We start from the raw sequence: 16,733 nt of genomic DNA, 5'->3' as shown, positions 1-16,733 counted from the left end.
TGGTGCAGCTCTCTAGATCCCAAACTGTAACAATCCTTAGCAGATAACAAAGAACACACAGTATAATAGTACATTTCTATATTTCATTTTTTATCATGTACAATGAACAAGGCAAATTTCTATTTATTCTTTCACATTCTCCTTGTGCCATAATACAGCCTGCCAATTTCAGCATTAATTGCTAGAGCCAATCTGCAAAGACTACAGCAAATTTTGCTGAACGAGACATGTTCATCAGTTATTTCTGGTTCCCAGTTTTTATGGTTTGAACTATAAAATGTCTATTTAATGGCTATAGCCAAAGGCAATTTGATGCTAAGAAATACTCATTTTTTTTCTCTGCTTGCTTTTGGATTTCTATATCTCCCAACAGAAATGCCCAAAATACATGGCTCATTGCCAAAGTCCTACTCAGCCAAACCCCAGTGTCATGTGACCAATCCACCAAATTAACACTATTTTTAACACTTAAAAATTCCTAGAATTACAAGGCACATGGGTCTAGCCAGAAAAAGAAAAGAGAGCCTCAGCAAAAAAGGAAAACGATAATTATCTCATTTGCTTCTCCTGTGTTGTGCTCCCATGTGGAATGTGTTTGGAGATTGTTTACCCACAGGTGATTGTTTCATTGGATTCTGCTGTGAGTTGTTTTCACACATTGGCCAATCAGTGCCAAGCTGTGTCAGGACTCAGAAATTACTTCTTCAGTAACATCAAAGAAACATTAAGAAAAACTATACTGCTATTTATAAACTTGCCTTAATTCAGTCTGTACTGTTATTTCCCCTTTTCTCACTTAACTCACTTGAATTGTCACTGTAGGATCTAAAAAATACAACTGACACTGTTCCACTTTGGTTTAGAGTCTGCAGACATGAAAATACAGCTGCTCGTGAACAACTGAAATAATGAAGTGAAAAGAACCTTGAAATACTGAATTGAGAATGTGATTGGACAAAGAGAAATCCAAATTTCCATACCTCTTTCTTCATGGACTGCTGGAAAATGGAGCGGATTGAAAGACAGCACTGGTAGAAATTCTCAATTAACTGAGGGTGGATGGAGCCACCAAGCTGGGCTACTTCTTTGTGAGTTGGAGTAATAAAGATTCCTTGCATTGTCTCCAAAAACAGATAATGGAAGAGGGTGTTCTCAGGACCAGATGTCAACCTTAAAAACATTGGAGAAGTCATTTAATTCAAATAATTTGCAGCTTTTTTTTCTTAAGGCAGAATTGGTCTTCTAATTACAGTAGGGTACAAAACAGATACAGGCATTCAAAGGTTTCTATCTTCACACCAAGGAAATCCTGCTGATTTTGACTGTAATACTCAATTTAAAAAAGGAACAAATTAAAAAACTGTGCTGCTAGTTAGGCATTGCCACATAAATTTGTGTTCTCAAAAACTGTCTCCAAAAAAGCAAAGTGAAATAAAAGCTTTGTTCATTGCACACCTACCTAGAGATAACATGGAGGCACAAGGTAACTACATGTGTGGTCCAGAAACTCCTGCTTGAAACTCCAAGGTCACACAGATGTGGGACAGGTGTGCACAATACTGACATATTATTCAGAAACAGATGGTTTTTATTGTATTATTTCAAATTTTTATGTTTAATTAAGCTCTCAGTTTAACAGATTCACTTCTGATAATCTTTGCATGGCAAAGCTTTGGTTGGGATAAAATCACAAGGGGACTTTTGTGATCTGTGTATATTTAAAAAACAATCTAAGTATGGCCTAAAAAAAAAATCAAATACTCAATAAAAAGTAGTTTCTTACTTCATAGCATTAGGAAGTTCTGTATCTTTCTCTGAAGAGTTTTTTTTCAGGTTTCCTGAATGAAATGGGTTTGGCAGGGTGTGTTTTTTCCTAGTGGTCTGAAGAACAAGCAGATAGATGAAATAACAGAGAACACACACCTAAAGAAAGACCAGAACCCAACCAAACCAACAGAAAGAAGAGGACAACGTAGCATTTTTAATAAGGCCCACTTATATCAATTTATATAAATGTATTTTATAGCCTATTTTAGACTAAACTTAGAAGCAGTCATACAATTGTACAGCAATTAGTTATGATAGGTTGTTTTGGGGTCATACAACTGTACAGAAATTAGTTGTGATAGGTTATTTTGGGGATAGTCTCCAATTACATCTGCTTTTTTTCAACACAGCTGTGCCCACTTCAGTCATGTGAAATGCCCAAATATTTACAAGCAAAGATAAAACAAAAAAGCATGATGGCTCTGAGGCTGACTCAGTGCTTCCCAAGGCAACAGCATTATTTTATAGGGAATTCAGGGGACTTATTCTCTTATAATGTGCCTTTTGTAAAAGGCACCTTGAGTTGGAATGGGCTGCCCTCTCCCCAAGCCCCCAGAAGCTGTTCAGTTCTGACCTGCTCCAGCAGAGGCTGTGGATTGGTGCTCTCCTCCTCGGCGGGCCCCTCGCTGCCCTGCTCAGCTGCCCCGCTGCTCCTCGGGGTGTGCAGAGTGTCCCCAAAGAGGCTCCTCTTGCTCCCTGCAGTGCTCCCAGCTTTGCAGGAGGAGCTCTGCAGCTTGCTCAGCATTGGGGAGGTGCTCAAGCTCTCCAGTCTGTCCCGTGCTGCAGGAAGGAACCAGTCAGCACAGGCTAAAGGTGGCATGGAGGGAGAATCCAGCCTTTCCTCGATGCTGGCCTCTATTCCTTCCAGCTGGAGAATGGTTGCTTTGACCTGGTCTACATAGATACAGTCTGGCCCTGGGTTCCCAATAGCTCTGGATGCACAGCCCCCTGCCTCCAGCAGGACACACAGGACAAAGTGTCTCTGTAAATACAAACAGAACAGACTGCTTACAAACTCATCAGCTGTTTGTGGCATTGACATTTTCTGGAAAAATCCCTTTGCCCAGGATTTTACTCCTGGGAAGCTGAGAAGCCTCAGAGAAAAAGGAAAACAATTCTGATCTCATTTGCTTCTCCTGTGTAGTGCTCATGTGGAATGTGTCTTTGGGGATTGTTTACCCACAGGTGATGGTTTCATTGGATTCTGCTGTGAGTTGTTTTCACTCATTGGTCAATCGGTGCCAAGCTGTGTCAGGACTCTGGAGAGAGTCATGAATTTTCATTATCATCTTTTTAGCATTCTCTAAGTATCCTTTCTCTATTCTTTAGTTTAGTATGGTATAGTATTCTTTAATATAATATAGTATTGTAAAATAATAAATTAGCCTTCTGAGAACACGGAGTCAGATTCATCATTCCTGCCTTGGTCTGTGGGCAACGCAAATACAATAGCTGTTTGCTTGAAACAAAGTCCACATTAGAAAACCAAATCCAGACATTTCTGATGTGAGCTGTCTGAAAAGACAAGATTATGAAGGTAGAAACATTTTCAACTGAAGTGAAATGGCATAAAAATAATGAGAATTTATATTAAGTTTTGCAAGCTTTGTAGATGTATAAATAATGCTGCTCCCTGGGAAATTCCATCCCATGAAACAGCTACAATTTGAGTATTTTGAAAAAATTACCCAACTATCAGAACAAGATGACCCCTGTGGCAGGGAGAAATGATGAGGAGAACTCCATCTTATCAGAAGGCTAACTAATTACTTTATTATACAATATTATTCTATATTACATCTCCACTGAACCTGCCAAGCACTCAACTCCAACTGCCCAACATCTCGTGACTGTCAGCTGACAGTCCTGAAACACACAAACCTGGATTTAATTGGTCAGTGAATCAAAACACTCACACCACAATCCAATTACCAATTCTCTTCAGGTAAACAATCTTCCACAATGCATTCCACTTGTGAACAAACACAGGCACAGCAAATGAGAGAAGAATTGTTTTTGCTTTCTCTGAGGTTCAGAGAATGTGAAACCCAGGAGGAACTGTGCCTTGCTTTTTTCTGTGAGGAGAAATGTGGTGACACCCAACAAAATGCACGGAAGTGTTGATCTAGTGAACAGACAACTCCCAAGATCAAAAGAGAGGCTCACAGAATGGGCATGCTGCAGCATCAACTCACCAAGCCAACTATGAGTAAGAAGTATCTTGCTTCAGGTTCCCTGTATCCTGTGGAACTCGACTCCTCGCAGGGCTGCAGGTGATGCTGTGGGAACACCTCCCGCCAAATCACCAACTGCCCGATCCTCTGCTCTGCTGCCAGGGATAACAGGCAGTAGTGCTGGCAATAGAAACCCACATCAACAAGGTCTTCCTTGGGCAAGTGATTGCCAATCAAGTAACCCTTAATTCAACACAGAAAAGGAAGTGTGTTCAGTGAGGATACCACGCCACCACACAGCACTTCAGAGTACTTTTCATACAGAGATATCCCTGCTCCACATGCACTGAGCTCTTAAGGTTTCTGGCTACAGACTCTTTTTGGTGTACAGTTGTAACAACATTGAGCTTTTGGGCCACTTCTAAATAATCAAAACACTAAACATAAGCAAATCAACCATCAGCATATATGTGAGTTATCAAAGGTGAGCTGGGCTTTCCCAGCTTGCAAAACAGCTACAGTGTTAAGGTGCTTGAATTCTCATTGAATTCTCTCTCCAAAAATAGTGAGCTTTCACTCACTAATAAAATTATTAAATTTCATAAATTAAAAAAAACTTGGAATTAAGAAAATTTCCAAAGAAAATCTATAGTACAGTGATTCCCACTCCAAGGGCTTTACAGCTGAAGTGCTGTTATGGCAGATACTGTGCAGTTCCACTTCTCTCATGACACTCCCAGCACAAAGAACAATTGCCTGATAAAAGTCTTTAAATGCGAGTTTTCTTAAAGCAAAGGCTGTTACCTTCCTCTTTGTAGTGTTGATTACACTGTCTACATTTACCAAAGAGAAATAAAGTTATGAATGAGGCCAAAGTGAAAAAAGCTGTCAATACATTTTCTCAAGTCTTGGATTTAAAGACAGATTCAAGACAGAGCACCTGCTATTAAAACATAGGAATGAACAAGAGCTCCAATTAAAATATCCTACAATCTCAGTTGAAATGACTCTTACTACTTTCTTATTACTCCCTCTTTCCAATCCTTGGATTGTACACCAACAAATTCCAGTTTTAAAGAAGTATTTTTGTTCTTGCTGTTCACACAGTACATAGCATTTCCCAACACTGATTTTTTTCTGTTATGGTGTTTGAGCTTTAGGTCTGGCACTAGAAATACATGCTTAAATCAGTCATATATTCACTTCAGATTTATGAGATTCTGAAACATTAAATCAGATTTCTAGATACATTTTCCTCATCTTTAGGTCTTAATCATTAATATTACCTTGTAAAAGAGACAAGAGCCCAGGATCACATATAATCTTCTCATGTCATAATAATCTTCAGACTGTTGGGAGGGAAAAAGCATTGTGTAATTTTTAATTCTGCATTTTTATTTTATTTACCAAATGCAAGTGAACTAATTCTGGTCAACCGCAATCAGTACTTTAATACTTACATATTTGACCACATCTTATTACCAGTACAGCAGTTAATACTGAGCATTTCAGAGAAATACCAAATTTTTAGCCTCCATTATTGAATTTTGTGTCATTACAATTTTCTCTAAAAAATTCAGTTTAAAATAACTAGTTTCTATTGAACTGTTACGTGTTCATAAACTATTTTTATTAGGATATGTTCATTCTCACAGTTAACAGCAAAGTAACTTCAGCATAACTACTGACACCAGGGGCCCTCCTAGAGTAAAACAAGTCAAAGCATTTTTTCCAGTCTTGGACATTTTACTCAGAATACTCCCATTCATTCATCTTTTAATACCCAGTGCTCTCCCATTAGCAGCCCTGTTTTAGATAGATAAACTGTATTTTAAATTAAGTAGGTGGAATCAATTTCTGTGCAATAAACTGTGACTTATAAACACTGATTTCTGTAAATAATCACCCAGCTTGGTCAGTGCAGGGATTCTTTAGAATTTTATAGTAACTGTTCTGGAGCTCAAGACAGCTCTTTCATTACAAAGTATAGCTGAAATGTCAATGTGTTTACACTTCGCACAGCTAAGAGTTACATAAGTAAATTATATTATGATTACCTTCTGTAACAGTATTAAAACTAAGCAGAATTTGTAAACTGTAAATTTACAGAATTTTCTGTAAACTGAAAAATTAAATTCTGAGCCATAGATGTTTCCAAGTTTGTTCACAATTGCTTGGGAAGGAGACAGTTATTTACACAAAAAAGAAATGCAACAACAATCACCTCTGTGATTTTTGTAGACATCCCATGGATTTAAATTATATGAAGTCATGGATTTTCATTGACCAGTTCTATAGGATTCTAATATGTGATAATATTAAGCATGGAGAGAAACTCAGGATAAACTGCTTTGACTCCCATTTCATTAAAAGAAGTTGATGGATTTTGAAAATAGCTTTGCTTAAACCACTAAATATGACACCAAGGCAAGGAGATACTGTGCAAAGCAAACAAAACCAAGATGTTTACCAGCTCTGCAAAGTCAGCTGCTTCCAGATCACTCAGTGCTGTGTCAATTTCCATCTGAAATAGTAAAAAAAAAAAACCCTTTTTAATAGAGATTTCCAACACATTAATTTCCAGTAACAGCACATCTTGCTTGTCTCAGACTGGGATTCACAGGCACAAAGTGATTGGATAAAAATCCACATCTATTTTTTATTAGTAACATCAAATATCAAGAATACCTGGGAATACCAGAATTAAGAAAAATCCTTTCTAATTGCTGCCTATTTCCCTGCTCTTTGAACTGTACCGTTTCTCTGCTTGTGTGCCTGCTGAGCCCAGAGTTGGTACAAAGGAGATGTCACCCTTACTTTCAGTGTGCTTTAAAACATGAGGGCTAAAGACAAACCTGGAACACTACTGCATCCAACTGAGTTTGCAGAAAAATCTTTTATCCAATGCATTTAAGTTTTTTGTCTCTATGAAGTCGCCAAAACTCTCTCACACATTTTTGTTCTATTGGAACTACTTGAAGCTTATTTCTGTAACTGCAGGAGCTGTTGGTTAAATCAAGTTTAACTATGTATACTTCTCTTGGTCCAAGGCACTGAAACTCATGACATAAATGTGCTACTTAATGAAAAGAACCTAAATCACATGGTTGCAAACTTCTTGAGCTGTGTTAACAGGCTGCCTCCAATTGAAATACAGCCAGTTTTTAAACAGAGCAATGTCAGCAAGCCTGTTGGCACTCAACAACTAATCATCCTCTCAGCTTTTCCCCAGTCAAAACTTAAATGGCTTTCTGCCTGGAGAACTGACATTTTCAGTTTTATATTCATTATAGAATAGAATAGCTCTTCACCAAAACTCTGACTGGAAATGTCATCTTCTGCAACAACAAAACTTTTCTGGCAAATGGGAATGATCTCAAAGAACTCTGGAAAGTGATGTCTGTATTCTAAGTATCAATGATGCTGTTTTCATAAGTCCTTTTAAAACTTATTATTTTATAAGAAAAAAGCAGCCTGCAAGCTGAAGTGGAGACCAATGCAAAACAGAGCCTCTTTACAGAAACTTGAGAAATAAGAAAAAAGCATGGAAAAACCCCGATGAACAAATTGTAAAAAAGCAGTAAAAAACCTAACGTGCAAGGTGGAAAGAACTAAATAATGATCTGTCTGTGACTAAAGATAAAGGAGGAGACAATTCTCCTTTAAAGGAGAAAAGGGAGAAAGCCACACTAGCAAAGAGAAATCTGTTTGGAAACAATGGCATGGACTAGCATATTTGAAACTGGAGTCACAGATGCTAAAGTAATGAAAGTGAGGTTTACAACTGGCAGCTAAAATGTTATTAATGTTATAATTATTATTATAATTTATATAATTATTAAATGATAAAATTATTTTATTATTTAATTATTAAAATACAATATTATAATTTATATAATTATTAAGTTATAATTAAAATTAAAGTAATTTACTGTGATCTACCTTTTGTCTTACTACTGCTTAAAGCACAACTCAGTTTCTAACATGGAGGTAACGTGAAATTCACAGTGAAATGGTGCAGAAAATCTGTACCTGTCTAGCACCAACAAATGACATGTAGGTACTTATTTTGATTCTGCAACAGCCATTTATAACTCTCCTAAATTATGAGAAGTACATGTGTCACCTTGATTTTTTAAGCTTTTCTAAGCCTCCTGATGTTTATATTCTTGTAACAAACTTTCTCACACACTTTATGTAGATAACTTATTGTTTTGCATTCTTTTATGGAGGAGGAGAAATTTGATAGACTGTTGGTTTGTCCAGTGTCATTGGAGAGGTGGCACTGTCACCCTCCAATCCACTGTCACTTTTGGAAATCTATAAACGTTGGAGTCAGAAATTAAAAAGTCCCTTTTACCTTACAAAGAGCAGTGTGTCTGCATCATGTTCTTTTGTGTCCTATAGTGACATAAACGGGCTTCTAGAATAATATTTCCTGCCTGCCAAAATACTTCAATGGTGAAAATCAAACACAGAGCTACATACCGGGGCTGCTGTCTCTACTCTTCCTAGGTAACTCTAAAGTCACTGAACTAGGCTCACAACAGCAATCCTGTGGGAATCTTGAATATTTTAGGAAAATGGACCATTCTAGGATGGGCAGAGCACTTAGGTCAATCAGTCAGGAAGAGCAGAAGACACCTGCACTGACTTTCTGGCCTGCCATGGCCACTTGTCCTGGAGAGATGTGAAAAGGACATGACCTTGACTTGCTGGGGCAGCGTCAGCCAGCGCAGCCCGGGGAGGCTGCCCGGGAGCAGGGCACTGCAGGGATCCTGGAGCTGGGCACTGGGGCTGCTGCCAGCCTGCAGCCTTGCAGGATGGAGGGCACGCTGGAAGAACAGGTTGAAAAAATGATCCAGGCGAGAAACATTTTCCACCTGGCAAAAAGCACTGGACAAACATGAACTTCAAGTTAGAATAACACTGAGAAATGTGCAGCTTGTTTATATAACCCTCAGTGATACACAAACTTCTTTACAGCATCATGCTACATTTCGATTTTTTTTAAACATGGAAAAAAATGGTTTTTTAATATGGAGAAAACCACTAGGCTGATATGCAGGCAGTACCTACAAAGAAACAAATTAAACCAGTATGGTATTACCACAGAGCAGTGTCACTGACATATTTTATAAAAAATCCTTTTGCTAGGATTTTTTCTCCTGAGAAGCTGAGAGGCCTCAGAAACAATATGAAAACAATGGTTATCTGCTGCTGTGGAATGCAACAGGTGCATCTGTGATTGGTCTCATTAGTTGTTTTAAATTAATGGCCAATCACAGTCCAGCTGTCTCAGACTCTCTGGTCAGTCACGAGATTTTATTATCATTCCTTTCCTTTCAAGCCTTCTGATGAAATCCTTTCTTTTATTCTTTTAGTATAGTTTTAATATATAATTTTCTTTTAATATAATAGATATAATAAAATAATAAATCAGCCTTCTGAAACATGGAGTCAAGATTCTCATCTCTTCCCTCGTCCTGGGACCCCTGTGAACACCACCACAGAGCAGCTTAAGGTGTGTGAAACATCAGCCTCATCCTTTTGGAAACTGAGATTTGTTCTTTTTCCTTCACAATGGCATACACACATTAACCCTGAATTAAATGCAAGAACATGAGTAATCCACCTGGGCAATTTTATTTAGGTAACAGTCATACTGAAAGTCCCCTGGGTGATTTCCAAATGCAGAGAAGACACTCACTCTGCCAGATGGAGTCTGGCACTCCAGACACTCACTCTGGCGAAGTCCAGAGTGTTTACTCTGTTAAAAATGTAACACTGATACATGTATGTTTCACAGACACAGAGGGTAACATTTGCAGAGTGCTGCTGACATCCACAGTGACTTGGATTATGGGAATGATTTAACCTGACCAAGGACAAAACTTCCTGAAGTGACAAAGCCTGCTTAAACACTACCTTACTAATGGTTAAGGCTGAAACCAAAAGGCGAGACCAACAGAATTCTTGTTTTTATACAAGTGTAAAAGAACATGCCAAGAAATTCCCTGGAAACATTAATCCTTATATTTGTGTTTTTCAGTGAGCACCAATGAAAAATGAGTGACTGAAAAGAAAACACTTCTGAAAGAACTCACCTGTCCAAAGAACTGTACATGAATGTCAAGGTCCTGACAACATTCTGAATCATGTTCCTCAGCTGATAAAGTGGCACACTGACAAATAAAAATTAAAACATCTTTATGATGAATGAGCCTCCTAGAATGTGTAAATATGTAATATTACTCTTGTTATTCAGCAGTCTCTGCAAAGAACTTGAGTTTACCAAATCCTAGGGTATTACTGTTTTCTGACTTACAGATATTTCTGGGATCATATTCTCTTCAGAAAAAATGAAAAAGAAATTACAACAATAGGATATATGAAAGATGTGGGTTAAGTCAATCAAAATAGTGAAATCAGACATAAAAACTAATTCCAGTAAAAAGAGTACATTTTAAGCCCTTTCTTAAGGGCTTTTTTGTTAGAGGAGTACACACAGTAAATTTGAGGACACAAAATTTCAAGGAAAACAAAACCTTTCCTTTGAAACTCACTTTTCTTCAGGAAGGCCAATTACGAGCAACTTGTCAGATTCTTTCCAGTAAACAACTTGAACCAGTTTTTCACATAAGAACAGGGAGGAACTAGAAAAATGAAACCAGAAGTCTTTCTGTTAACATTATGAAGTTATAAAGGAGTTGAAAATCATTTCAGCGAACTAAAAATCCTAGTCACTGCTACCCACTACAACAAAACTCCCCCAAATCAATTTACATCCAGGCTGAGCACTCCAACTTCAGGCATGCTGCTGTAGTTAAAGAGTTACTGCCTAAACAGGTTGAGTTGCTCTGGTTTGTCCAGAACTTGATGCATGAGCCATGTTTGCTGTACATGTATGTATAAAATAATAAAAAACAGTAATTACATTTCAAACACTTTTACCTGATAATCTCGGTACCAGTAACACTTTCCAGTATGTCAGACAGTGTGAGAAATATCCCTCTCACACTTTTCAGTTTTTGGGATGCTTCAGATATGGGGTACTGATAAATAATTTCTTGCTGTGAAGAAAGTTAGCTGTTAGTTAAGTAAACCAAAACCAAAACCCCTCCAAAAAATCCCCACAGAAAACAAGATCATGATTTTTTTATTGTGGTAACAATTGGGGTTTTTTAAACATGAGATCTTCTATCATATCCTTTTATAAGACATTGGAACCAGCATTGTGCTGCATGGGCATACTGGAAAGTTCTAAAAGGCACAGGAATGTTTCTACAGTTTGAAATTCTGTATTTTATAGAAAAGCCTGACTTATTTAGATTAATTATTACATGGAGAAATGTAAAATGACAAACAGCATGGCCACTGCAACTTACAGCTTTAAGTACACTGTAACACATCTGATGCCAAGAGAGGGAAAAAAAAATATCTTGATTGGGAGGGTGCTGAGGTCCTCAAATTCTTTACTGTGAGGTTGCCCAGAGAAGCTGTGGATGCCTCATCCCTGGAAGTGTCAGTGCCAGGCTGGATGGGGGTGGAACAGTCTGGTCCAGTGGAAGGTGTCCCTGCCCATGGCTGTAGGGTTGGAACTAGATGATCTTTAACACCCCTTTCCAGCCAAACAATTCTGTCATTCTCTGATGCAAGTATTGGTACAGTTCTTTCAATGTTGAAATTCTGACTTAAACCATCATCAGACACAAAGCTCTTGAAAGCTAACATAGAATATGAAAATTAAAGTCTCTCTGTATAAACCTACCTGGCTGCTTTATGTGGATAGCATAAAAGATAACTGAGGAATATGCTCAAATTTTAAAATACACCACTAAGATTTCTCATGAAACATCTGACCAGATACACTTACACAAGTCATTTGAAACTAAACCTCTATAGAGATAAATATTTGTGAGATATTTTTCTTTTTCTAACCCTTAAAAAAAATCATTCTTTCATTCAAGCACTTTCAAGAATTTTGTATTATTTCAGCAGCTATAAAAATATAGTAATAAGCAAACATGATTGCCCCTCATTTATTGCTTTCTGCCAAATCATGATGGGCCATTATTTTTTTTGCATCTTCTCCACTGCAAAGATTATAGTAAATTATCTTTCTCCACAAACAAATCAAACACTGGCATGATTTATCTCCCTGTTTATGTCACTAATCACATTTAGCCAGTGCCAACACTCATTATGAAATTTTCCTTGACTAAAAGAATGCAAAATTTCATTATAGAAGGACCTGACAAACTCTTCATTTATATCCAATTTAATTAACTCTATTTATAAATACTCATTAGTGACAAGGATCTTTTTTCTGCAATCAATCCCTCAGCTGGAGAAACCCTGCTGTTTTCTAATAGCAGCACTGCAAAGGGCTAGAAAGAGACTTTTTTCTTCCCCTCCCTCCATTATGAACTGGGGCCTTGACACAAAATTTGTTGGAGAATGACCTGAACGTGTTTCCAGGGCAAGAAAAGCCAACTGTAACAAACAGGCAGAACTGTTATCATGTATGGATACAGTGATTCAGCAAGGGCCAGCACATGCCACCAGATCAGCTCTCTCCAAAGCAAGCCCAATGACAATGGAATTAATCAATACAAGCAGCTCATTTCTTCAAGTGTAAATCCTCCCCCAACCCAACCCCCAAACCCGGACAGAGTCTTCCAGTAACAGCAGAAGGAACATGAACATTATTGCTTTTAAGACATGCTATTGCCAAAATCAGGTCATAGACAAAGATGTGAGTGTTGCAGGCTGCTAGAAGTAATGTATAATTGTAATAGCCACCTCAAACTAAAATATAACAAAGGCAGAATTGACCTCACTCACTGAGAAACTGTTACCATAGGGACACCCCCCACAGGCATACACACATCCCAAATGATTGCCAGTACCACTTCCCTGTAGAGCTGAGCAGACAGAGCTTACAAGTCTTAAATTAATTCTATTTTAGGTGCCAAAAGCTCCCAAGTGGAATACTTAATTTCCAAGTTCCAGTTGCCACATTTTACACGGATGTGATCTGCATACTGTGCCTCCCCTGGATATGGGCAAGGCAGCTTCTTAAAGGATCATTACGTTTCTATTGGGCAGGATGGCTTTGGTGTACCATGACTTTATTTAAAGTACAGTTTAAACTAAATCTGGGACAGTACATGCACAGGATAGAAGCTGCCTGAAGTACAGAAAATGAAATTAAAGACAAATGCCTTAGAGAAGGTGGCATTCTTTAGCAAGGAAACGTTATAAAGAGCTTCATTATATCAGCAAAGCATCTCTCAGCATATTTGGGGCTTGCATAAGACTTCTCAGGAAACAATTATTCCATGTTGTGAAGGGACAACAAGGGCATTACAATCCCTCTTTTACCTCTGCTCAGTGTTCAGGATTAATCCATTTCTTGGAAGAACGTAAAGGAACAATGGGGCAAGAAACCAGCACTCAGTTTACTGTGAAGTGCAGAATTGCAATCAGGCTTTTACATGTGTAAGAGAGGAGCCAGAGGCCCTGAAATTTTTTTTTTTTTATAATAAAGTTTAAAGTCTATGTTGTCAAGAAAACACTGGTCTTGGACTAGTACATATTATGATATCATGTAATTTTCTAGGGTTCTCCTTCCCAGCCCTGTCCCTAGAAAATAAAATTAAATCCTATTTTTATAACTGTAACACTTTGTCTCTATTACCCACCACCAAGAGAATGTAGATTTGTACCAGTTAAAAAATACTACTTAAAAAAGAGTAAAGGTATCTCAATCTAAGGATAAATTCCAAGGGAGAGAAAGCAAAATGTTTTCTTTCTGCTTCCCACTCCATCACTGTCCTGCCATCTTAGTCCCTGGGCACTGGAAAAACCTGTGCTTTGTTTGATGTCTCCTCAGCACAGATAACACAAGATCACTGAGACACAATGCTAAATTTGAGAATTCACACAAAAGCAGAAGAGTTCTTTCCCAAATGTCTGTTCCTAAGAAGTGCACTTTGTCCCCTTGGCATTTCCAGACTGGGCAAGAGGCCAAGCTCAGCTCTGTGTCCCTGCCTGGAGAGGAATATTTGTAGCTATGGCTACACCCTGAACAACTACACAAACCTACATGCACACTGGCAACATTTTCCCGAGGAACACAATGAGGAAAGAGTGAAAGGAAGCTTTACAGGATAAATAAAAGGTACTTCAGTGGCTCTAAAAGCTGCCCAAGGAAGAATCAGCAGCTGACTGCTACCAGCAGACATGCCAGAGCCCTCTAAGAAAAGGCACATTAGCATTTCAAAACAGGAGAGGCCAGACAGATTATGGATGTGGACTGCCAATAGCTCCTGCAGGGGGATATTTTTTTGACCACCAGGCAGATCCTGGTGTTGAAAACCTCCAGGTGAGCATCACAGAGACAGCTTGGCACTGGGGAATGCACCTTGGCTGCAGAGTCACCACCTGGCTGCTCCTCACCGGAGTTCAAGGCCAGGCAGGAGTTTGCAGCAGTGATTCTGGAATTTCACACCTTATTTCTACCAAAATGGCTATTTTACAGATTATTCCCAACTCCAAACCATTAGGAGTATTTTTTATTTATCCTTTTACATCAAGTGTCCTAGGAGCTGCTGTGGTCAGTGAGCTCAGGGTGATTGAGTCAAGCACATACCTCATCCTTGGATGTTTCAGAGTCCAGTTTGAGTGTGAGGAACATGACAATGTGAGGCACATCCTGCTGAGGCTCCAAAGTGTCCTCTCCCCACAGCAATCGAACCAGGTTGTTCATACCTGACTGTGTTTGTTTGTTCCTTTGCTCACAAGTCCCTTCAGGCTCAAATACCGAGGTCTCAAACGTCAGTTTAACCTATTAAGGTAATGAATGACTGTGAGAATGAGGCTGTACTTCCAATTTTACTTTTTACACTCTACTTCCAATGACTTTGCAGTAGCAGATGAAACAGATGGAGTTTGAGCACTTGAAGAGGTTAGGTTTTGTCAGCCTCAGCTTTACTGAGGAAGATGTAAGCAAACAAAATTCCTGCTGTTTCAAGAAAACCAATTATACATTCAGCATTACATAACCATCTATTACAAAGGACAAAGCCAGCTATTACATGGTCTATCAACCATGTGAGTAAGCATGTGGTTTGCTGTGTTTTCATACTTAATTCTTATGGTTTTGAGAATGGAAAAATATACTTACTGCTCTGGCTTTGTCTGAGCACAAAAACCCATTACTGTGCCTTTGAAACACACACAGTATTTGACTTCTTTCAAAATGTCAGCAGTTTCCTAAGTACATATCCTGAAGGCTCTTTCTTGAGCATTTCTTGGCCATTTTGAGTGCACTGACACATCTGCACAGGGAAATCCATTTACATTTACACTGGACTGCAAAAGCCTGTTAAATTGTAATGGTAGCAATTCTTTCATTTTCAATATGTTAACTTTGCTTTTTTAAACTGTAAAATCAGAAAATAAGAGTTTTGTTGCTGTATTTAACAATTTACACAACTACCAAGTAGCCTAAAAATTGCTTACATCCCTTACTGTGCTATGTCTCCAGAAGAAATAAGATCAGAACACAAACACAACATCCTCTCTTACACAAAACCTTTAAAGCTTAGATGATCAAGCTGATTTTGCCAAAAAATTATATGATGTTTACTGTCCCTTATTTCCCAAATAAGTTTAAATCCAGGCGTTTTAGAATAAATGAGTATTTCCTGACACACAAACAACATATAATCCAAACTTGATGTGGAAACGTTTCAAAATTCGCTATATAGACCTACTTTTTTAAGCCCTGACTTAGAAAAATTATGTTTGTTAGTTGTCTCAGCAGTGCTCAAAGTGATTTTTTTTTCTTTTTTTGTGAATGAACACATTATCCTAAGTATGAAAGGAGGAGATGTGAGAAACACCTATCCCCTTGACTGAGCATAAAAATGCTAGTTCCAAGGAGAAGAAATTAATTTATGTTCTTGGATGAGACCTTATTTTTCATCAAAGTGACTAAAGACATATTTGCACTAAGTTGACATGCTCTCAGTTTCCTCTTTCACATGTTTTTACTCAAGACTCTTTATCTGCCTTGAAATACTATAACATGGCAAGTTCTGAACATAATACATCACAGCAAATCCTGCTTGTTAAAATCAGTGGCAACTTAGCCTGAGGACTGATGCAACAAAATCCATTTTTCTTTTCTCAACTGCAATAAATTTTGAGAAGCCCAAGCAGATAATTTATACATTTAAAGACAGATCATTTTGCAATTGTGTATGTATGTACACAAACTTCAGGAGAGGAGTGCCAGCAAGAAATAATGATGCTTTAAAACACCTACTGCCTGTCAGACTGGCTCAGAGAGAAGTGCCATCATCAGCTCTTACAGCTCCATTTGTCACCAGTTGCCATCTTCCACTTCACTCCCTCTCCCAACACTTCCCATTAAGTTTCCCCTCTCCTATTTGGGCTGCTATCAGACTTTTTTCTCCTTTTCCCTGGTACTGCAGTCAGTCCTGCACCACCTCTTCCTTTTCTGACAGTAACTCATCCCTCACCCACTCCTCACCAGTCCAGTTTGGATTCCTGACAAGGAATCAAACTCTGCTGAGAAGCAGCTGCTTTCATAGACCCAGTAACTTGATAGCTGACAGTTTCAGAAGAGTGTGTTTTCTTCTCCAGCTTTCTGAGACTTGGTTCTGTTTCTCTGTCACGCCATCTACGTATATTTCAGAA

General features: G+C 38.3%; 1 protein-coding gene across 4 annotated transcripts in view; it reads right to left on the bottom strand.

The window, feature by feature from the left end:
• The window catches only part of INTU (inturned planar cell polarity protein), a 41,537-nt gene that overhangs the window by 2,788 nt on the left and 22,016 nt on the right, over positions 1-16,733 (bottom strand). For all 4 annotated transcript variants that reach the window (XR_011683243.1, XM_071452362.1, XM_071452361.1 and 1 more), the window contains exons 4-14: positions 14,659-14,853; positions 10,956-11,074; positions 10,568-10,657; positions 10,109-10,186; positions 8,708-8,897; positions 6,472-6,525; positions 5,288-5,350; positions 4,023-4,244; positions 2,402-2,809; positions 1,784-1,881; positions 981-1,170 (exon numbers count right to left, since the gene is read on the bottom strand). Coding sequence is in view for 3 of the 4 variants with exons in the window: in XM_071452362.1 (XP_071308463.1) it covers positions 981-1,170; positions 1,784-1,881; positions 2,402-2,809; positions 4,023-4,244; positions 5,288-5,350; positions 6,472-6,525; positions 8,708-8,897; positions 10,109-10,186; positions 10,568-10,657; positions 10,956-11,074; positions 14,659-14,853 (1,707 nt within the window). In the remaining variant the exon portion in view is untranslated. The remainder of the gene's footprint in view (positions 1-980; positions 1,171-1,783; positions 1,882-2,401; positions 2,810-4,022; positions 4,245-5,287; positions 5,351-6,471; positions 6,526-8,707; positions 8,898-10,108; positions 10,187-10,567; positions 10,658-10,955; positions 11,075-14,658; positions 14,854-16,733) is intronic.

This window comes from Agelaius tricolor, unplaced genomic scaffold (genome assembly GCF_023055355.1).
Source record: "Agelaius tricolor isolate 1412-34295 unplaced genomic scaffold, bAgeTri1.0.p SCAF_34, whole genome shotgun sequence".
NCBI classification, from domain to species: Eukaryota; Metazoa; Chordata; class Aves; order Passeriformes; family Icteridae; genus Agelaius; species Agelaius tricolor.
Note: the sequence above shows the minus strand (reverse complement) of the source record. Positions and strands in the feature narration are given on the sequence as shown.